Source organism: Mesoplodon bidens, assembly GCF_964165515.1.
Source record: "Mesoplodon bidens genome assembly, chromosome: 10".
NCBI lineage: Eukaryota > Metazoa > Chordata > Mammalia > Artiodactyla > Ziphiidae > Mesoplodon > Mesoplodon bidens.
In genome coordinates, this window is record NC_138172.1 from 52,090,782 (window position 1) to 52,113,668 (window position 22,887).

At 42.9% G+C, this 22,887-nt stretch overlaps 1 protein-coding gene across 1 annotated transcript in view; it reads right to left on the reverse strand.

Moving 5' to 3' along the window:
• Positions 1-22,887, reverse strand: part of CRTAP (cartilage associated protein) — a 35,097-nt gene that overhangs the window by 5,078 nt on the left and 7,132 nt on the right. Inside the window, exons 3-6 of the mRNA XM_081245808.1 lie at positions 16,181-16,352; positions 9,198-9,326; positions 2,539-2,684; positions 1,524-1,607 (exon numbers count right to left, since the gene is read on the reverse strand). Coding sequence (XP_081101934.1) covers positions 1,524-1,607; positions 2,539-2,684; positions 9,198-9,326; positions 16,181-16,352 — 531 coding nt within the window. The remainder of the gene's footprint in view (positions 1-1,523; positions 1,608-2,538; positions 2,685-9,197; positions 9,327-16,180; positions 16,353-22,887) is intronic.

Here is a 22,887-nt window from a genome sequence, read left to right on the forward strand (position 1 = left end):
TACTTTAGAAAGGAGAACTGTACAATATGTAAATAATATCCCAATCAAACTGTTCTAGAAAAACATAACCAGGGAAATTGCTCATACTACAGTGTTACGTGGAAAAGCCATGATATATAATTACAGTCAAGTTTATAGTGAATATATATTGGAAATATATAGAAAAAACTGGAGACATAAATACCAAAATATCAATAGTAGCTTGCCTCTACATAATCAGGAACTCTACTGTCCCGTTTTTCCTAAATACTTTTTTCTCAGGAATTCCCTGGCGGTCCAGTGATTAAGACTCCATGCTTCCACTGCCTGGAACATGGGTTCGATCCCTGGTCAGGGAACTAAGATCCTGCATGCCGTGCTGTGCAGCCAATAAATAAGTAAATAAATAAGTAAATAAATATATTTTTCTCCACTTTACAAACCATAGCGGTCAACCTTGTTTGTGTCTGGCCAGCATTCCTTCCTTTTCAGCATCCTTGTAGTCATATCACAGGCTCTGCTTCAAGAGAACCCAAGCCAAGACATATGGCACATGGGTCACTTCCTAGTTTGTAAAGCACTTCGATGTGCAAAGTGGTATTTCATTCTTCCAACCCTGTGAGGTCAATGTTTTTAGCCCCATTTTACAGACGAAGTACTGAGGCTCAGGGGAGCTAAATGCATGCTAGTGGTCGATCCATCTCATGCAAATTCATGCACAGGAAACAAATTCCATGATGATGTCTTATTTACAGGTGCTTCACCAAAAACTGGGGCAGTGGAAAGAGCAGACATGGAGGCTCAGGGCTCCCGGGTCTGGCCTAGCAGCTCCCGGAACCTTCCTGTCCCCCAGGCTCCTCAGCTGTAAAGTGAGGGGTCAGATGAGAACAAACCCGCAGCTCTCTCCCAGCTCCGATGGCTGGCAAGTCCCCAGCTGTCCTAGAAAGAGTTTGACGGTTTGTTCCAAAGGCATCTCTCTAAACGCTACCCCTAATGATGGCTTTTCTGTGACTAGGCTGCCCCACCACAGAATGACAGCTCCATAACCAGCAGAGTCTCCGCCATCAATAAAGAAGTCAGCTAAGTAAGACTTAATCAGGAATTTCAAGCAATCCCAGAGAAGGATAAAATGCCTAATTTACAAAAACAGAACAAAACAAACTGACAGAAAAATTGGGATGTGGGCTTCCCGGTGTCTTCAGAGTGCTAAAATTCAGTGTGTTTTTATAATGTTAAAAAATGATGCTTGATGCCACATGGTGCAGGAAAAGAAAAAAAAAAGATGCTCAGACAGCTCCTGTGATGGGTTCCTGGAGGATGGCTCCGTACTCTGTCAGGAAACGTGGTGCTTCAGCCTGGGTTTCCTAGAAAACCCTTCTTGTCCAGGCCAGTACTCTGACACGTAAAAACGCCCACAGAAACTCTGTTTCCCAAGGCCCCTTCTGTTTCTCATTTCAGGGACGACTCGGTCTTCCAGTGATTTTTACCAAAGCTGTGAGTAATATTTTCTCTTAGCCAGACGTGTGCTAAACAGGAAAACTTACCTCATCATCATCCATTATGTTTTCCTTAGCAAAGTCATGCAGCTCTTTCTGGAGTGTCGTCACGTTAAAGAACTGAACTGCTTCCTGTTCAGACACAAACAGAGAACAGTTTATATGACCAACCTTTTAAGGGGAGAACTGGGCTGGTGGCAGGCGGGGGAAGGGTATGAGCTTTCTTTGGGGGGTGATGAAAATGTTTAAAATTAAATAGTGGTAACGGTTGCACAGCTCTGTGACTATACTAAGACCACTGAATTGTGCACTTTGAAAGCATGAATTTGACAGTATATGAATTATATCTCAATTTGAAAAAAAGAGTAGCCAATCCTGAGTGAATGAAAGAGAAAATGTGTGTGTGTGTGTGTGTGTGTGTGTGTATGTTAGTGTGTGTTGGCTGGACAGTGAAGCTGAAGGAAGATGTATGTATGGCAAACCAGGACAGCATGCACAAATCTCAATGAAAATACAAGTTAAGGGCAAATTAGAAAAGATCTTCTGAAAGTGATATATAATCCATAGGTTTCCCTGAACACATGCAAAGCTGAGTGCATCCATCAAGGGAATTAAATGATGATTCATCCATAAATAAGCCTGCCATGGAGCTGTTAAAAAAAAAAAAAAGGAGGTGGTATGGGTGGGACATAGGAAGTGTTCATGATGAAATTGTTAGAAAGACAAAGCAAGTTGCAAAACAGTATGTAAGATCCCATTTTTGTAAAAATTAAGTTACATGCTGCATATACATAGCTATAGGGCAGGATGAGAAAGAGAAAATATGGGATTAAGAAGCAGTCTCAATTCCTAAGTGAATCATTTCTGTAATGTTTAAAATTTGTAGAGACTGATTTAGAAATGAGAACAAAGAAGTAAAATGTTAAAAGATAAAAAAGCTACCAAAAAAACTGAGTTTCCCTTCATTTCTGAAATAACCTGTCTCTTAAGATGCAAAGCTGCTTCCTGAAAGTGGGATGAAGAAGAGAACAGGAAACGTGATGCCTGGTGCACTGGCACGTACTGGTCTGGGCTGGAAATGCTCCTCCAAGAGCCCCCACTTGTCCCTGTGGTACTGATAATACGCCAGGTTCTGCTGCATGACTTTATCGTCCTGGTCAAAGAGCAGGTAGCTGACCGCACAGGGGGCTGCGTTCTTCAAGTCATTCACTGAAGGCAAAGGAAACAAGAACAGGAAATCAGCCAACCTCTCACGACCCACCCTCCACTGAATAACACCTTCAAAAAGAAAAAGATCACCAACAAGCCCCTTCTCCACAGACCCTCGTTCGGAATACCTGCAAAGACAAAAGAAATCTTCCCAGGGTGAAAAGGTCACAGATAGGGTATCCATGGGAACGTGGAGGCCAGTTTGGAAAACAGAAGAAGTTCCCCCTTAGGCAGAGACCTATGCAGAAATGCCTACTCTATTCCCCTCAGGCCTTGGAGACCTGGGCTGGTGTCACATCCCTGGAACCTAAGCAGGCTTGGGTCCCAAGGCTGGACTGCCCTGAAGCTGAGGGAGCTGGGGAGGACATGCCAGCAAATGAGCCCTCCTTGGACCTGCAGTGCCTGGTCCCCTCTGCATGGGAACCATAGTCTCCAGATCCAGGCAGGCCCTTCAAATGCTAAACCAAGCCTAGTTCACCCAAAAAAGGGTCCACCCTCTGGACTGGAAGAGTTTTGAAAAGTCACCTGGTCTCCACGTCTCTTGGTGGTGGGGTTCCCACCTCCATTCTCCTTCCTTAGAATCACCCTACCCAGGGACGACAGCGCCCTCAGTGCAGCGGTTTTGCTGGGGCTGCGATTTCTCCGTGGGGTGAAGGGTAAGGGGGAAGAAGGAACGAGACACAAGCCCTTGGGCCTTTCTTCTGGCACACTCTGCTCTCCTTGACAACCCAGGAACACGACTTTCCTAAGGCTCTGGCTGCCCAAGTATCCAAGTTGGGCATGAAGAAATGCTGCCGCCTTGTGGCCGTTTCCCATAACAACAACTTTAAAACCGCTGCTTATGGGCACTTCCGAGTCACAAGGCCTGTGGGGTTGGAAATGACACCCGTCCTCAAGAAATGTCCTGGGGTGATTGAAAAAGACTTCTAAACAAGGCCAACTTTCAAGAAACCAATTTCAAGAGGTAAGTTTCACTCACACTGTTTTTAAAAATAAAAAAAAAGCACTGGAAAAGATGCTCCACATCGCTGGGACTTCCCTGTTGGTCCAGTGGTTAAGAATCCACCTTCCAGGAATTCCCTGGTGGCGCAGTGGTTAAGAATCTGCCTGCCAATGCAGGGGACACGAGTTCGAGCCCTGGTCCGGGAAGATCCCACATGCTGCAGAGCAACTAAGCCCATGTGCCACAACTACTGAGCCGGCACTCTAGAGCCCCTGAGCCACAATTGCTGAAGCCCGTGCGCCTAGAGCCCGTGCTCCGCAACAAGAGAAGCCACCGCAATGAGAAGCCCATGCACCGCAATGAAGAGTAGCCCCTGCTCGCTGCAACTAGAGAAAGCCCATGCGCAGCAACGAAGACCCAACGCAGCCAAAATTTTAAAATAAATAAATAAATTTATTAAAAAAAAAAAAAAAAGAATCTGCCTTCCAATTAAGGGGACGGAGGTTAACCCCCGGTCGGAGAACTAAGATCCCACATGCCGCAGGGCAACTAAGCCCCTGAGCCACAACTACAGAGCCCACACACTCTGCAGCCCACACTGCCACAACTAGGGAGAAGCCCACACACCGCAACAAAGAGCCTGCATGCTGCAACTAAGATCCAACACAGCCAAAAATAAAATAAATATTTTTTAAAAAGATGCTCCACATCACTATTATTTGAGAAATGCAAATCAGAACTACAACGAGGTATCACCTCGCACCATTCAGAATGGCTATCATCAAAACATCTACAAACAATAAATGTGGAGATGGCGTGGAGAAAAGGGAACCCTCCTATGCTGTTGGTGGGAATATAAATTGGGAACAGCCACTACAGTGAACACTGTGGAGGTTTCTTAAAAAACTAAAAACAGAGCTAGCATATGATCCGGCCATCCCACTCCTGGGTGTATATCTGGAGAAAACCAGAATTCGAAAAGATCCAGGCACCCCAACGTTCACTGCACCACTATTTACAACAGCCAAGACATGGAAGCCACCACAATGTCCATCAACAGACAAACGGAAAAGGAAGATGTGGTACGTTTATACAATGGAATATTACTCAGCCATAAAAAAAGAATGAAATGATGTCGTTGGCAGCAACATGGATGGACCTAGAGATGATCATACTAAGTGAAGTAAGTCAGACTGAAAAAGACAAATATCATATATCACTTACAGTTGGAATCTAAAAATTGATACAAATGAACTAATTTATAAAACAGAAAGAAACTCAGACTTAGAAAACAAACTTATGATTCCCAAAGGGGAAATTGGGGGAGGGGGGTAGAGATGAATTAGAAAGTTGTGATTAACAGATACACCCTCATATATATAAAATAGATAATCAATAAGGACCTACTGTGTAGCACAGGGAACTCTACTCAACACTCTGTAATAACCTATATGGAAAAAAGATCCAAAAAAGAATAGCTCTATTTGTTTGTATAACTGAATCAAGTTGCTGTACACCTAAAACAAACACAACATTGTAAATCAACTATAGTCCATATAAAAGAAAAATTCAATTAAAAAAAAAAAGTAGTACCTGCCATATTTCCCTCAGGGCTTGGTAACCGGGGCTGGGGTCACATCCCTGAAGCCTAAGGAGGCTTGGGTCCCAAGGCTGCACTCTCGTGGGGCTGAGGGAGCTGGGGAGCATATGCCATCAAATGAGCTCTCCTTGGACCTGTAGTGCCGGGTCCCCTCTGGATGAGACTGCCGTCTCCAGATCCAAGTGGGCCCTTCCAAAGCTAAGCCAAGCCTAGTGCACCCAAGAAAGGGTGGACCTCTGGTCTGGAGAAGCTCTGAAAAGTCACCTGGTCTCCACGTCTCCTGGTGGTGGGGTTCCCACCTCCATCCTCCTTCCTTAGAATCACCCTACCCAGGGACGACAGTGCCCTCAGTGCAGCGGTTTTGCTGGGGCTGCGATTTCTCTGTGGGGTGAAGGGTAAGGGGGAAGAAGGGATGAGACACAAGCCCTTGGGCCTTTCTTCTGGCACATTACGCCCTCCTAGACAACCCAGGAACATGATTTTCCTAAGCTTTCGGTTACCGAAGTATCCAAGTTGGGCATGAAGAAATGCTGCCGCCTTGTGGCCGTTTCCCATAACAACAACTTTAAAACCACTGCTGATGGGCACTTCCTAGTCACAAGGCCTGTGGGGTTGGAAATGACACCTGTCCTCAAGAAACGTCCTGGGGTAGGTGATTGAAAAAGAATTCAAAACAGGGCCAAGAGGATTCAAGAGGCCAATTTCAAGACGTAAATTTTACTCACACTGTTTACCTGTGATCCAGAAAGCAAAGATTTATTGGGGAGCAGCAAGAAAAGCTGAAAGTTTTGGTGTTTTATCCATTATGTCTTTGCCACACTTTCTGATATTATGGTTGGTTTTTAGAGTTAGTCAGGATTTCAGAGGATTGACCAGTGAGCTTCCAGGGCCTGGAAGTGTCCGGAACACCTCTAAAGTCCAGTGTTCTCGCATGTTCCCACTGAACCAAGCCTGCTTAGTGGCTGGAAGATCCATGTCTCAATGTCCCTTCACAGGGTAGTTTAGTGAAGTGTCAGCACAGCTTCTCATGAAAATGAAAGAAACACACGGGCTACAGCTTCTCCCAACAGAACATCTATAAACTGAATCCAAGATCAGCAATGTGTTGATAAAAGTTGAAACTGGGTGATGGGCACCCTAGTGCTCATTATACCAACCTCTCCAACATATGTTGTTGTTGTTGTTGCTGGTTTTTTTTTAACTTATTTATTTATTTTGGCTGTGTTGGGTCTTCGTTGCTGCGCGGGCTTTCTCTAATTGGGGCAAGCGGGGGCTACTCTTTTTTTTTAAAGGAAACTGCTTTTTATTTTCTTATTTATTTATTTGTTTATGTATTTATTTATTTTTGGCTGTGTTGGGTCTTCGTTGCTGCGCGAGGGCTTTCTCTAGTTACGGCAAGCGGGAGCCACTCTTCATCGCGGTGCGCGGGCCTTTCACTGTCGTGGCCTCTCTTGTTGCAGGGCACAGGCTCCAGATGCGCAGGCTCAGTAGTTGTGGCTCACGGGCCTAGTTGCTCCGTGGCATGTGGGATCTTCCCAGACCAGGGCTCGAACCCATGTCCCCTGCATTGGCAGGCAGATTCTCAACCACTGCGCCACCAGGGAAGCCCTGTTTTTCTTTTTTTTAATTACCTTTTTTTTTAAACTTTATTTATTTTATTTATTTATTTTTGGCTGTGTTGGGTCTTCGCTGCTGCACACACGCTTTTTCTACTTGCGGCCAACTGGGGGCTACTTTTCATTGAGGTGCGCAGGCTTATCACGGCAGTGGCTTCTCTTGTTGCAGAGCACGGGCTCTAGGCACGTGGGCTTCAGTAGTTGTGGCACACGGGTTCTGTAGTCGTGGCTCGTGGGCTCTAGAGCGCAGGCTCAGTAGTTGTGGTGCCCAGGCTTAGTTGCTCCATGGCATGTGGGATCTTCCTGGACCAGGGCTTGAACCCATGTCCCCTGCATTGGCAGGCAGATTCTTAACCACTGCGCCACCAGGGAAGCCCCCAATATATGTTTTTAAATTTCCAGAAGTTAAATAAAACGTACATAATTTTTTTATAATTCTCATTAAAACGGGGCCCTTCCACGTGTGGCTGAATATAAGCCAACAGTTAACACTGGGGTTGGGGGAGAGCGGGGAGGGGGATGGAGATGGGTTGTTTGCTTTTGATGTTTCTCTGTACATCTCTGAGATGTTTGGTTCACTGCAATAAGCTTCTCTTATAAGCCTTTTTGAAAAAAAGCACTTACATTAAATCAGCTATTTATATTAGAAAAGAGGGCTCTTCATAAGCAAAGACAATGCCTAGTGGAAAACTGTCCCCTCCACACTAGAATGTGGTCAGTAAATGTTTGCTGGCACCATGCTGTGAGCTCAGTGCTGCCTCATAGGAAAGCATGTTCACACATTATATAGAACTAGACTCTTGACCTCTATGCTAAATAATCCTTTACCAGACAGCTCACGCTGGGGTGAGAGTGGCAAATAAAATCTCATCCTTCCCTCCATGAAAGGGGACTCCTGGGAAGGACACCTGTTAAAAACACACCTCGGGCCTCCCTGGTGGCGCAGTGGTTGAGAGTCCGCCTGCCGATGCAGGGCATACGGGTTCGTGCCCCGGTCTGGGAGGATCCCATATGCCGCGGAGCGGCTGGGCCCGTGAGCCATGGCCGCTGGGCCTGCGCATCCGGAGCCTGTGCTCCGCAACGGGAGAGGCCACAACAGTGAGAGGCCCGCATACCGCAAAAAGAAAAAAAAAAAAAAAAAAAAAAAAAAAAAACACACCTCAACCTCCTCTTGATCTCAGAAATGTCCCAACCAAGGGACATTTCAGGACATTTCATTGCATCCTTAGATGAGGTTCAGGCCGCTCTAAGATCAGGTTCACTGCTGAGAGAGGCCAGTTACCTTCCTCAGAAAAACATGGTATAAATGTCAGTATCAGAGACTTTTCAGGAACAAAGAAGCCATCTTGATTAACTGCAAAAATTTAAATATTTTTAATTTAAAAACTAAAAAGAGAGAGAGAGGGAGAGAAGGAAAATATTTTTCTTTTCTTTTTTTCCCTTTTTTAACCTTCAGCAGGCAAGGCTTTCAGTGTGTCCTGGAGAGGAGATGAGACGGGATTAAAAGGTAGGCAGGTTAGGTGGCTGCTGAGGCAGAGGGAACCCAACAAAGAACAGGATGGACACAGCGGGGAAGGGGGGCTGTGGAAGACAAGGTCACCTGGCACTCCTCCAGGACATCCCTGAGCCTCCAAGACCAGCCACCCCTGAGTTTGAAGGGCAGCCTTGGGGAAGCTAGCCAGACACCTGCCAGTGGACCCAGACATTTCCTCAGGAGGGTAGAGTTGTTGCTGCTGCAAAGGACCCTAGTAACTTCCCGTGCTTGTCACTGAACTGCCAAGGTACACGCTGCTCACGCGAGGGGCACCCAGCAATCTTGGCTACAGGGAGAGGGGGGAAAGCCAGGAAATTCAGGCTCTGCAGTCTGAACTCCAAGTTCCTTTCTTTCTCCCATGTGTCCCCTTTGTCCACTTGGAAGGTTCTGATTGATAAACTCCAATTTCAGGCTAAGGCAGGACCAACTGCAATGACATTCTAAGAGTCTGAAAAGTAAAGCCAATGATGTGGAAGAAGGGAAATAATGATATTTAAAAAAAAAAAAAAAGAAAAAGGGGACTTGCCTGGCGGTCCATTGGTTAGGATGCCACGCTTCCACTGTAAGGGGGCCTGGGTTCGATCCCTGGTCGGGGAACTAAGATCCCGCATGCCACGCAGAGCGGCCAAAACAACAACAACAACAACCAAATAAACAGTTATATAGAGTTTGCCATGTGCCAGTGTGTGAATTTCCTAAGCATTCCACGTCTACCAACTCATTTAATCCTCACAACAATCTTAGGAGGTTAGTACTCTCTACAGATGTGGAAGCTAAGTCTTAGTACCTTGCTGAGATCTCCTAGAAAATGATTACTTACATTTATAATAAGCAAACTGCAAATAATGATACATGGTAGCCACAAATTTCTCGACTGGATATCCTCCTATAACTGGGGTGAGGTTCTCTTCACACTGTGTTTTGCATTCCAGAACTTCCACATAATGATCTGAAAGAACACACAAATTTTCAGGCAGTGAATCCATTATTTTCTTAATGCCGCTTCTGCCCCACTGCCCCAAAGATCAAGGTAAAAGGTAAAAATGATAAATGATAAAATGATAAAAGTAAAATATTCGCAACACTTACGATAAAGGGCTAAAATCTTCCATGCACAAAGTTTCTTAAATCATTAAGAAAAAGACAAATGTCCACTATAAAAATAGCCAAAAGGATGTTAATAGAAATTATAAAAAGGGCTAATAAACATTGTGAAAAGATCTTAACCACATGTGAAATTAAGAAATACAATTCTACCTAAAATAATGTAAGCTATTACACTGGCAAAACGTTTAAAATTTGATGATGTCCAGTGATAGGAAGAGAATAGTGACACTCATGCTCTCATGTTGTGTTGGTAGGAGCAAAATAGGAACAAATGTTTTGGAGTACAATTTGGCAAAATTTATCAAAGGTTAAAATACGTGTATTCTCGGTAACTCCCTGGCGGTCCAGTGGTTAGGACTCTGTGCTTCCACTGCAGGGGACACAGGTTCGACTCCTTGTCAGGGAACTAGATCCCATATGCATGCCGCAACTAAGAGTTCTCATGCCACAACTAAAGATCCCGAGTGCCAAAACTAAGACCTGGTGCAGCCAAATAAATAAATAAAATAAAATAAAATAAAATAAATTTTTAAAAATACCTAAATACAGTCACATAGAAAGATGTCAAAGACTACATTTCCCAGCCTCCTTTGCAGTTAGGTTGGGGCCATTTGACTAAGTGAGCCATGAAATGTGGACAGTAACAACTGATGAATACTACTTCTGGGGCTGGTCCCTAACAACCTCCCAGGTGACCCTTGGCCCCTCCCTTTTCTCCTTTCATGCAGCCAGAAGCAAAAGACTCCAGCATGATGATACACATTTTGCCAGCAAGACTGTGGAGGAACAGGCACTCTCCTACATTGCTGGTAGGAATGCAAAATGGTACCTTAAAATACCATATAATTTATGTAAACCTTTACTCTGAACTATCAATCCCACTGATGTTGACTTTGCAAACACACTTCCATACTTAGCAAACAACAACAACCCACTAAAATTCCCCATTGCAGTATTAGATGTAATAGCAAAAGATTGGAACAGCCCAAATATCTATCAGATAGTTGAATAAACTGTAGTACATCACTCCCCCAACCCTCAGTGGAGCACTCGGCAGTAATAAAAAGAATGACACAATCTCTATGCACTAGTTAGGATGTATCATTAAGTGGAAAAAGCATAAAATAGAATAGCGTTTAACGTATGGTACCTATTCTGTATGAAAGAAGCAGACACAAAAATAAGGGAAAGTCGGGTTTTTTTTTCTTTTTCTTTTTCTTTTTTTTTTTTTTGGCCGCATTGCGCAGCATGTGGGATCTTAGTTCCCCAACCAGGGATCAAACCCCTGCCCAGTGCAGTGGAAGCGCGAAGTCTTAACCACTGGACCACCAGGGAAATCCCTAGGGAAAGTAGTTTTCTATTCACACAACCTTTATAGAAAAAAATGATTCAGGCAAGAATTCTCAACAGTGTGCTAAATCAGTGGGGGTAGGGTGGGGAGGGGGGCAGAGTTTGATGGACAGCAAGTTGTCCTAGTCTGGAAGCACCTGTCCACAAATTATTAATTTAAAAAGGAAAAACAGTAATTATATTGTGGAGAAACTGGAAAGCACCTCAACCAAATGTTTAAAACTTAATGTCACCACTTCCCTGGTGGTCCAATGGTAAAAAATCTGCCTTCCAATGCAGGGGACGAGGGTTTGATCCCTGGTTGGGGAAGTAAGATCCCACATGCCGTGGGGCAACTAAGCCCGTGCGCCACAACTACTGAGCTCGCACACCTCAATGAGAGAGCCCGTGTGCTGCAACTACAGAGCCCTAGTTGCAGCCCGTGTGCTGCAACTACACGCTCTAGAGCCCGGGTGCCACAACTAGAGAGAGAAAACCCACACGCCACAACTAGAGAGAAGCCTGCGTGCCGCAATAAAGAGCCTACTCCACAACAAAAGATCCCGCACTCCTCAACAAAGATCCCGTGTGCTACAACTAAGACCTGATGCCGCCAAAACAAAAAAGAAATATGACAAATAAATAGGAAATGTGATCCTGGACAAGATCTTGAACCAGGGGAAAAAATTGCTAGAAAGGACATTATTGTGACAATTGACAAAATTGGAATATGGACTGTAGATTGGATAAAAGTATTGTATTGATGTTGGGACTTCCCTGGCAGTCCAGTGGTTAGGACTCCGAGCTTCCACTGCAGGGTGTCCGGGTTCGATCCCTGGTCGGGGAACTAAAATCCCACATGCCGTACGGCCAAAAAAAAGTATTGTATCGATGTTAAGTTGCCTGAATTTAATAACTATCCTGTGGATATGTAGAGAATATTGTTCTTAGGAAATACACTGAAGAATTACGGGGTAAAGCGTCGTGATGTCCACAACCTACTCTCAAAATGTCCTGAAATAAAAATAACTATATACACACATATACAGAGAGAATGACAGTAAATGTGCACAAGGTCAAAAATTGGTGAATCTGGGTAAGGAGTATGTGAGAGTTCTTTGTATTACTTTTGGAACTTCTCTACAGTTTTGAAATTACAGTTGTCCCTTGAACAACACGGGTTTGAACTGCATAGGTCCACTTACATGCAGATTTTTTTCAATAGTAAATACTACTGTACCATACGATTCTTGGTTGGTTGAATCCCTGGATGTAGAACCACAAATTTGGAGGAATTATGGATTCAGAGGAACAAAGGACATGGTGGACAAACTATTAAGTCATACTCGGATCTTCAACAGCACTGAGGGTCAGTGCCCCCACAGGCTTAGTTGCCCTGCTGCATGTGGGATCTTATTTCCCTGACCAGGGGTCGAACCCGCATCCCCTACATTGGAAGGTGGATTCTTAACCACTGGACCACCAGGGAAGTCCTGGTGACATTAATTTTTAAGCATTTGGTTAAGGTGCTTTCCAGTGTTCAAGGGTCAACTGTATTTTAAAATAAAACTAAAAAAAATCCCTAAATATCTATCTATCTAAGGTATATCAAAGAAACGAATAAAGAAAGGTTACCTTTGGGGGTGAGTGAGATGAATAGGAGAGATGTGGATGGAAGCAAGACTTCTCTGAGTGTGACTTTTTTAAATAGTTTTCACTCAAACATATGAATATTCTATATATTAAAAAAAAACTAAACAATAAAAAGGAAAAATCAAGCAAGCCTCCAGATTGAAAACACACTAAAATAAACCCAGATGTATACCCAATTGGTACCACACAGAGAAAAGAACAGATCACAGTAACTGAATATTTTTAGTGGGATACAGTGTAAGGCAGCACAGTCTAATAGAAATACAATGTGAGCCACATATGTAATAGTTAATTTTCTAGTGCAACATTAAAAAAAAAACTAAAAAGAAACAAGTGACATTAATATTAATAACATATTTTTAACCCAGAAATGTCCAAAATATTATCATTTCAACATGTAATCAATATAAAAAATTATTAATGAGATATTCATTATCCTTTTTTTTGTACTAATTCTGCAAAATCCAGTATCTACATTATACTCAGAGCACATCTCAGATTGGACCAGTCACCATTCAAGTGTTCAGTAGCCACCATCAACTGGTGGCTACCATGCTGGACGGCACAGATCTAAGGACTAAAAGAACTTCAAAGACGTCGCAAATGTCACTCAGAAGTTTTATTGTTAATATTTATATTGGTGTGATACATTTGAGACCGTATTATGTTCATTGTAAGAAAAGCAAATAAATAAATATTCTACGTTATAGAGACGTAAGATGTTTCACTGTAAGGAAAAAGTATACAAATAAAAAGTGAAAGAGGGAATTCCCCAGTGGTTCAGTGTTAGGGCTCCTCACTTTCACTGCCGAGGGCGTGGGTTCAATCCCTGGTCAGGGAACTAAGATTCCCCAAGCCGCGTGGAGGAGTTAAAAAAAAAAAAAAAAATTGGGCTTAAAAAAAAAAAATACAGAGGCAGAGGACTACGGGCTACAACCAGCAAAATCCAGACTGTGGGAATCTCTATAGGACAAACAACACAGTTTCTGCAATAACAAGGAGAAAAAAAAGAAATGGTGGGAGGATTTATAGATTAAGAGATTTAAAAGATAACCAGGGGCTTTCCTGGTGGCACAGTGGTTAAGAATCCGCCTGCCAATGCAGGGGAAATGGGTTTGAGCCCTGGTCCAGGAAGATCCCACATGCCACGGAGCAACTGAGCCTGTGCGTCACAACTACTGAAGGCCGCGTGCCTAAAGCCCATGCTCCTCAGCAAGAGGAGCCACTGCAATGAGAAGCCCGCACACCGCAACGAAGAGTAGCCCCTGCTCGCTGCAACTAGAGAAAGCCCAGGCGAAGCAACAAAGACCCAACACAGCCATAAATAAATAATAAATAATTTTTTAAAAATTAAAAAAATAGAAGATAACCAATTTGCTAGAATATGGATGAACCTTGAGGACATGATGCTAAGTGAAATACCAGTCATAAGAGGACTAATACTGTATGATTCTGTTTATATGAGGTACCCAGAGTAATCAAATTCATAGACACAGAAAGAAGAATGGTGGTTGCTAGGCACTGGGAAGGAGGAGGATGGGGAGTTAGTGTTTAATGGGTACAGGGTTTCAGTTTGGGAAGATGAAAAAGTTCTGGAGATGGATGGTGGTGATGGCTGCACAACAATGTGAATATACTTACTGCCATGGAACTGTACACTTACACACGGTTAAAATAGTAAAGTTTTGTTCAAAACAAAAATTTAAGAAGATAACCAAATGCAATGTGTGGAACTTATTTTGAACATGATTCAAACCAATAAATTGGGAATTCCCTGGCAGTCCAGTGGTTAGGACTCCATACTTTTACTGCTGGGGGCCCGGGTTCAATCCCTGGTCGGTAACTAAGATCCCACAAGTCGCGCAGTGGGGCCAAAAAGAAAAGAAAGAAAGAAAGAAAACACACAAAAAACCCAACAAATTGTAAATTTAAGGAACACACATTTATGACATTTCTGAGATGACTGGGACACTGGATATTTGATGATGAGATCAAGGAGCTGTTGTTAAAATTCTTTTAGGTGTAGTGGTTCAGTGGTTGAAAAAAAAAGAGTTCTTATCTTTTAGAGGTACCCACTGAAACATTACAAATGAAGTGATAACAATATCTGGGATTTGCTTCAAAACAACACGAGGGACTTCCCTGGTGGTCCAGTGGTTAAGACTCCGAGCTCCTGATGCAGGTGCCCCGGATTCGATCCCTGGTCAGGGAACTAAATCCCGCATGCTGCAGCGAAGATCCCACAGGCCATAACTAAGACCTGGCCAAGCCAAATAAATAAATAAATATTTTAAATAATAATAATAATAATATGAGAGGTAAGTGGGTGGGAATTAGATGACACCCAGTTGACCCTGAGTTGACAATAGTGAAGCTGTGTCATGGTGACATGGGGTTTCTTTACACTCTTCTATTTTTTGTATATGTTTGAAATTTTCCACAATAAAAAGGTTTTGTTAAGAAAAATAAAGGTACTCTGTGGAAAAAGAGATCCATGAGCAAAACGGTGATTAAAAAACAAAAACAGGGCTTCCCTGGTGGCGCAGTGGTTGAGAATCTGCTTGCCAATGCAGGGGACATGGGTTTGAGCCCTGGTCTGGGAAGATCCCACATGCTGCAGAGCAACTAGGCCCGTGAGCCACAACTACTGAGCCTGCCGTCTGGAGCCTGTGCTCTGCAACAAAAGAGGCCGCGATAGCGAGAGGCCCGTGCGCCGTGATGAAGAGTGGCCCCTGCTCACTGCAACTGGAGAAAGCCCTCGCACAGAAACGAAGACCCAACACAGCCAAAAATAAATTAATAAATAAAAAACAAAAACAAAAACCATCCTGGATTCAATAACTGTAAAAGAGCTGCCTACCCCAGGGTTTCTAGGAGCCATTAACCATCACAGGGCACAGAGACTCCAAGAGGCAGACAGTGCTCAGGCCAATCTCAGACCTATCTGACCTGGGTCCCCTTCCTGCAAGGTGCAGTTTGAGGATCCGTGTTCCCAAACCACTTAGGGACATCTCTTGGCCATTTCCCATTCTCTGGAGCATTGCTGCCCACTACTGGTTAAGGAGAAACCCTAGGGCTATTTATGTGTTTTCAATTGTTTTTCTTTCTTTCTTTTTTTTTTGGCTGCACCGTGAGGCATGTGGGAATCTTAGTTCCCCAACCAGGGATCAAACCCATGATCCCTGCAGTGGAAGCACAGAGTCTTAACCACTGGACTGCCAGGGAAGTCCTCAATTTTCTTCATTCTTTCCTGTGTTTTCTAAACTTCCTATAATAAGCATGAATTATTTTATAGTCAGAAAATTTTTTTCCCAAAAGTTATCTTAGCGATGACTAATTAGAGGTTCATTATACTCTTCATTTTACCTTGATGTGTGCTGAAAAAATGCCATAATCAAAGTTATCTCCCTAAGGTGAGGCATGAGTTGTTTGGAGGCCCATTTTTATTTTTCCAAAAGCCTGTGGGAATCTGTAATCAAGTAGGGCTGATTAGGCAGACCTTCTCTGCTGGCCTGTATCTAGACACCATACTCACTGTTTCTCCAGAAGCTCCAGCCAAATCAGAGGCTGATCCATACATGTGTCAGCCTCCCCAGTTACCCTCTATTATTTAAGCTCAAAAGTTCCTCAGAGGCCACTCAAGTACCTAGAAGGCATGTAGAACCCACAGGGGCAGCTATGCCATTTATGTCGAGGACACAACCCACTACTAACCTGCTATGGAAAGATAGAAATCCTTGAAGTCCTTGATCTCCCGGGAGCCCTCGCAGGCAGCGAGACACTCATAAAAGGCCTTGAAGAAGTCAGGAAGGGCCAGCTCCATGTCCGTAATGCATGTCCTCCAGTTCTCACCGTTGTACCCCCTCACGGCTCGGATGAACAGGCTCTGGAATCATCAGAAAGTCTACAAATAATAAATGATGGAGATGGTGTGGAGAAAAGGGAATCCTCTTACACTGTCAGTGGGAATGTAAATTTGTACAGCCACTATGGAAAGCAGTAATGACGTTCCTCAAAAAACTAAAACTAGAGCTACCATATGACCCAGCAACCCCGCTCCTGGGCATATATCCAGAGAAAACTCTAATTCAAAAAGATACATGCACCCCTATGTTCATAGCAGCACTATTTACAATAGCCAAGACATGGAAGCAACCTAAGTGTCCATCAACAGGTTGCATGGATAAAGAAGATGGAATATTACTCAGCCATAAAAAAAGAGTGAAATAATGCCATTTAGAGCAACATAGATGGACCTAGAGATTATCATACTAAGTGAAGTAAGCCAGACAGAAAGACAAATACCATATGATATCACTTATATGTGGAATCTAAAAAATGATGCAAATGAAGTTGTATACAAAACAGAAATAGACTCACAAAGTAGGAAAACAAACTTTTGCTTATCAAAGGGGAAAGGGGTAGGGGAGGGATAAACTGGGAATTTGGGGTTAACAGATACACACTACTATATATAAAATAGATAAACAACAAGGACCTACTGTATAGCACAGGGAACTATATTCAATAGCTTGTAATAACCTATAATAGAAAAGAATCTGAAAAATAATACATATATATATATATATTCTATGTGTAATTGAATCACTCTGCTATACACCTGAAACACTGTAAATCCACTACACTTTAATTAAAAAAAAAAAAAAAAAAAAAAACAAAAATCAGGCTCTGTAAACCAGAGAGAAGCCAAGGAAGGTCCAGACATGAAGGGAGAGAGATCTGTCCTCCTGAAAGGAATCAGACCATCGTCAAGCTCTACTCTCATTAGCTCTGGAGAAACCATGCTCACTCTTAATTATAAATAGGAAACCAATCAGTAACTTACCTATATCTAGATTTTTCTACTTTGTTCACAGTGGTACACTTATTTTATTTAATTCAAAAACTGGCAGGCGCAATCCACCAGAGGGCAGACAGCAGAAGCAAGAACTACAATCCTGCAGCCTGCAGAAGGAAAACCACACTCACAGAAAGACAGACAAAATGAAAAGGCAGAGGACTATGTACCAGATGAAGGAACAAGATAAAACCTCAGAAAAACAATTAAATGAAGTGGAGATAGGCAACATTCCAGAAAAGAATTCAGAATAATAATAGTGAAGATGACCCAGGACCTCGGAAAAAGAATGGAGACAAAGATTAAGATGTCAGAAATGTTTAACAAAAACCTAGAAGAATTAAAGAACAAACAAACAGCGATGAACAACACAATAACTGAAACGAAAAATACACCAGAAGGAATCAATAGCAGAATAACTGAGGCAGAAGAATGGATAAGCGACCTTTAAGACAGAATGGTGGAATTCACTGCTGCAGAACAGAATAAAGAAAAAAGAATGAAAAGAAATGAAGACAGCCTAAGAGACCTCTGGGACAATATTAAATGCACCAACATTCACATTATAGGGATCCCAGAAGGAGAAGAGAGAGAGAAAGGATCTGAGAAAATGTCTGAAGAGATTATAGTCGAAAACTTCCCTAACAAGGGAAAGGAAATAGCCACCCAAGTCCAGGAAGCACAGAGAGTCCCAGGCAGGATAAACCCAGGGAGAAACACACCAAGACACATAGCAACAAAACTGACAAAAGGTAAAGACAAAGAAAAATTATTAAAGGCAGCAAGTGAAAATGACAAATAACATTCAAGGAAACTCCCATAAGGTTAACAGCTGATTTCTCAGCAGAAACTCTACAAGCCAGAAGGGAGTGACATGATATATTTAAAGTGATGAAAGGGAAGAACCTACAACCAAGATTACTCTACCCAGCAAGGATCTCATTCAGATTCAATGGAGAAATCAAAAGCTTTACAGACAAGCAAAAGCTAAGAGAATTCAGCACCACCAAACCAGCTCTACAACAAATGCTAAAGGAACTTCTCTAAGTGGGAAACACAAGAGAAGAAAAGGACCTATGAAAACAAACCCAAAACAATTAAGAAAATGGTAATAGGAACATACATATTGATAATTACCTTAAATGTGAATGGATTAAATGCTCCAATCAAAAGACAAAGGCTCACTGAATGGATACAAAAACAAGATCCATATATATGCTGTCTATAAGAGACCCACTTCAGATCTAAGGACACATACAGACTGAAAGTGAGGGGATGGAAAAAGATATTCCATGCAAATGGAAATCAAAAGAAAGCTGGACTAGCAATACTCATATCAGACAAAATAGACTTTAAAATAAAGAATGTTATAAGAGACAAGGAAGGACACTACATAATGATCAAGGGATCAATCCAAGAAGATATAACAATTATAAATATATATGCACCCAACATAGGAGCACCTCAATACATAAGGCAGGGGCTTCCCTGGTGGCGCAGTGGTTGAGAGTCCGCCTGCCGATGCAGGGGACACGGGTTCGTGCCCCGGTCTGGGAAGATCCCACATGCCGCAGAGCGGCTAGGCCCGTGAGCCATGGCTGCTGAGCCTGCGCATCCGGAGCCTGTGCTCTGCAAGGGGAGAGGCCACAACAGTGAGAGGCCTGCCTACCGCAAAAAAAAATAAATAAATAAATAAAATAAATACATAAGGCAAATGCTAACAGCTATAAAAGAGGAAATCGACAGTAACACAATAATTGTGGGGGACTTTAACACCGCACTTACACCAATGGACAGATCATCCAGACAGAAAATTAATAAGGAAACACAAGCTTTAAATGACACAGTAGACCAGATAGATTTAATTGATACTTAGAGGACATTCCATCCAAAAACAGCAGATTACACTTTTTTCTCAAGTGCACATGGGACATTCTCCAGGATAGATCACATCTTGGGTCACGCATCAAGCCTCAGTAAATTTAAGAAAATTGAAATCATATCAAGCATCTTTTCCAACCACAATGCTATGAGATTAGAAATAAATTACAGGGGAAAAAATGTAAAAAACACAAACACATGGAGGCTAAACAGTATGTTACTAAAGAACCAAGAGATCACTGAAGAAATCAAAGAGGAAATCAAAAAATACCTAGAGACAAATGACAACGAAAACACAATGATCCAAAACCTATGGGATGTTTCTAGCAATACAATCCTACCTTAAGAAACATGAAAAATCTCAAATAAATAATCTAACCTTACACCTAAAGGAACTAGAGAAAGAAGAACAAACAAAACCCAAAGTTAGCTGAAGGAAAGAAATCATAAAGATGAGGCAGAAATAAAAACAAAGAAATAGAAACAAAGAAAACAATAGCAAAGATCAATAAAACTAAAAGCTGGTTCTTTGAGAAGATAAATGAGATTGATAAACCTTTAGCCAGACTCATCAAGAAAGAGGGAGAGGACTCAAATCAATAAAATTAGAAATGAAAAAGGAGAAGTTACAATGGACACCGTAGAAATACAAAGCATCATAAGAGACTACTACAAGCAACTCTATGCCAATAAAATAAACAAGCTGGAAGAAATGGACAAATTCTTAGAAAGATATAACCTTCCAAGACTGAACCAGGAAGAAATAGAAAATATGAACAGACCAATCACAAGTAATGAAATTGAAATTGTGATTAAAAATCTTCAAACAGGGCCTCCCTGGTGGCGCAGTGGTTGAGAGTCCGCCTGCCGATGCAGGGGATGCGGGTTCGTGCCCCAGTCTGGGAGGATCCCATATGCCGCGGAGCGGCTGGGCCCGTGAGCCATGGCCACTGAGCCTGCGCATCCGGAGCCTGTGCTCCGCAACGGGAGAGGCCACAACAGTGAGAGGCCCGCGTACCGCAAAAAAAAAAAAAAAAAAAAATCTTCAAACAAACAAAAAGTCCAGAACCAGGTGGCTTCACAGGTCAATTCTATCAAACATTTAGAGAAGAGCTAACACCCCATCCTTCTCAAACTCTTCCAAAGAATTGCAGAGGAAGGAACACTCCCAAACTCATTCCACGAGGCCACCATCACCCTGATACAAAAACCAGACAAAGATACTACAAAAAAAGAAAATTACAGACCAATATCACTGATGAATATAGATGCAAAAATCCCCAACAAAATATTAGCAGACAGAATCCAACAACACATTAAAAGGATCATACCGGGCTTCCCTGGTGGTGCAGTGGTTGAGAGTCCGCCTGCCGATGCAGGGGACACAGGTTCGTGCCCCGGTCCGGGAAGATCCCACATGCCTCAGAGCAGCTAGGCCCATGAGCCATGGCCGCTGAGCCTGAGCGTCCAGAGCCTGTGCTCCACAATGGGAGAGGCCACAACAGTGAGAGGCCCGCGTACAGTAAAAAAAAAAAAAAAAAAAAAAAAAGGATCATACCATAATCAAGTGGGATTTATCCCAGGGATGCAAGGATTCTTCAATATACGCAAATCAATCAATGTGATACACCATATTAACAAACTGAAGAAAAAAAACCATATGATCATCTCAATAGATGCAGAAAAAGCTTTTGACAAAATTCAACACCCATTTAGGATAAAAACTCTCCAGAAAGTGGGCATAGAGGGAACCTACCTCAACATAATAAAGGTCATATACGACAAACCCACAACAAACATCATTCTCAATGGTGAAAAACTGAAAGCATTTCCTCTAAGATTAGGAACAAGACAAGATGTCCACTCTCGCCACTATTATTCAACATAGTTTTGGAATTCCTAGCCACGGCAATCAGAGAAGAAAAAAAAAAAAAAGGAATACAATGTGGAAAAGAAGAAGTAAAGCTGTCACTCTTCCCAGATGACACGATACTATACATAGAGAATCCTAAAGATGCCAGCAGAAAACTACTAGAGCTAATCAATGAATCTGGTAAAGTTGCAGGATACAAAATTAATGCACAGAAATCTCTTGCATACCTATACACTAATGATGAAAAATCAGAAAGAGAAAGTAAGGAAACAATCCCATTCACCACTGCAACAAAAAGAATAAAATACCTAGGAATAAACCTACCTAAAGAGGTAAAACACCTGTACTCTGAAAAGTATAAGACACTGATGAAAGAAATCAAAGATGACACAAACAGATGGAGAGATATACCACGTTCTCTCTTTCGTTCAGATTATTTTCAAATCACTGTTTAGTATTGTGTGTCTTATCTTAATTAAAAAAAAAAGTAACAGGCACTTGATAATAAAATCAAGTTTGAATAAAGGAAAAAGAGAAAACTCTAGTGACAGAAACCAGAGCAGTGGCTGCCAGGAGTCAGGGGGTGGGGCAAAGCCTGGACTGCACAGGGGTACGAGGGAACTTTTTAGGGGAGAAGAAAATATTCTACATCATGATTGTGATTGACAAAACTCATCGAATTACACACTTAAAGTTAGTAAATAAGTTTTAAATAAATTATACCTCAGTAAAGCTGATTCTAAACATCGATTCAAGGAAAAGATAAAGCTTAAGCAAAGGTCAGATACCCCTCCCCCTAACAGTGAAGTATGAACTAGGAGTGCCACACATCAGTACAAGTTTCTGGGGAGGGCAGCCGCGTGCCAGATAGTGGAAATGTCAAGGAATTTCTGCTAACTGTTGCCTGGAGCAGGTAAAAGAACTAACTAGGGCTGAGGAAGCAGCCTGGTTTCACAAGAAATAAGTAGAGATCTTGGACGCATGCGGAAACCTCCCAAATTGGAGGGGCCAAGACAGGCCTTGAAATACGCATGGGGCTCTCCATTTGTAGTTTTGTTTTCAGTTGCTCTGGAATGGGGGTACTTGAGGGTCACCCCTAGGACCTGAAATTTTCACCCAACTTAAGGCCTCAGGTTAAGAAGGTGGGTCTCCTTATACCTCCTGGGCAGGCAGCATCTCCTGGAAACAAGACAGGCAGAGAGCTGAAGGGGCTTTGCCCGGAGACTGGGTAAAAGAGCAGCAACACCAGGCCGCTGGCTCTGCAGAAATGGCAGGGTAGCAGCAGCAAGAAAGCCCTGCAGAGAGAGGAAGCCCCTGGGCACGGTGGGGACGGTGGGGAGGGGGGCGCCCGCCACACCCAGCAGGACCCCAAAGAGGGCAAGAAGGGGGCAGCTGCTTGCCGTGAAGCACAGTGCACTGGCTGCATGCACTCCGCTCTGCGCCCCAAACCCTACCCAAAAAACGACAGGGAAGAAAGTAAAAAGACTTCAGTCCTTTTATGGGAGAACTGGAAAGGAGCAAGCAGCAGACAAGAGATTTCAACAACTTTTGGAAAGACAAAAAACCAAATTATCAGAGAGGAGGGACCTCAGAGCAGGTGAGCTATACACTCGTAGGCACCTGCAGGCACCAGGGACCACGGAGGCTGGCACAAGGCATGGGACAGAAAGCAGGGCTGAAAGTCTGAACAGAGCTGTTGGAACCCTGGGTTCCCCCACCAGCGCCCACCTGCTCACCTAAGGGACCACACCTCCCAAAGCCACTCCTTGCCAGAGACTGGTGGTCTATTCTAGAGACTCTACCCATAAA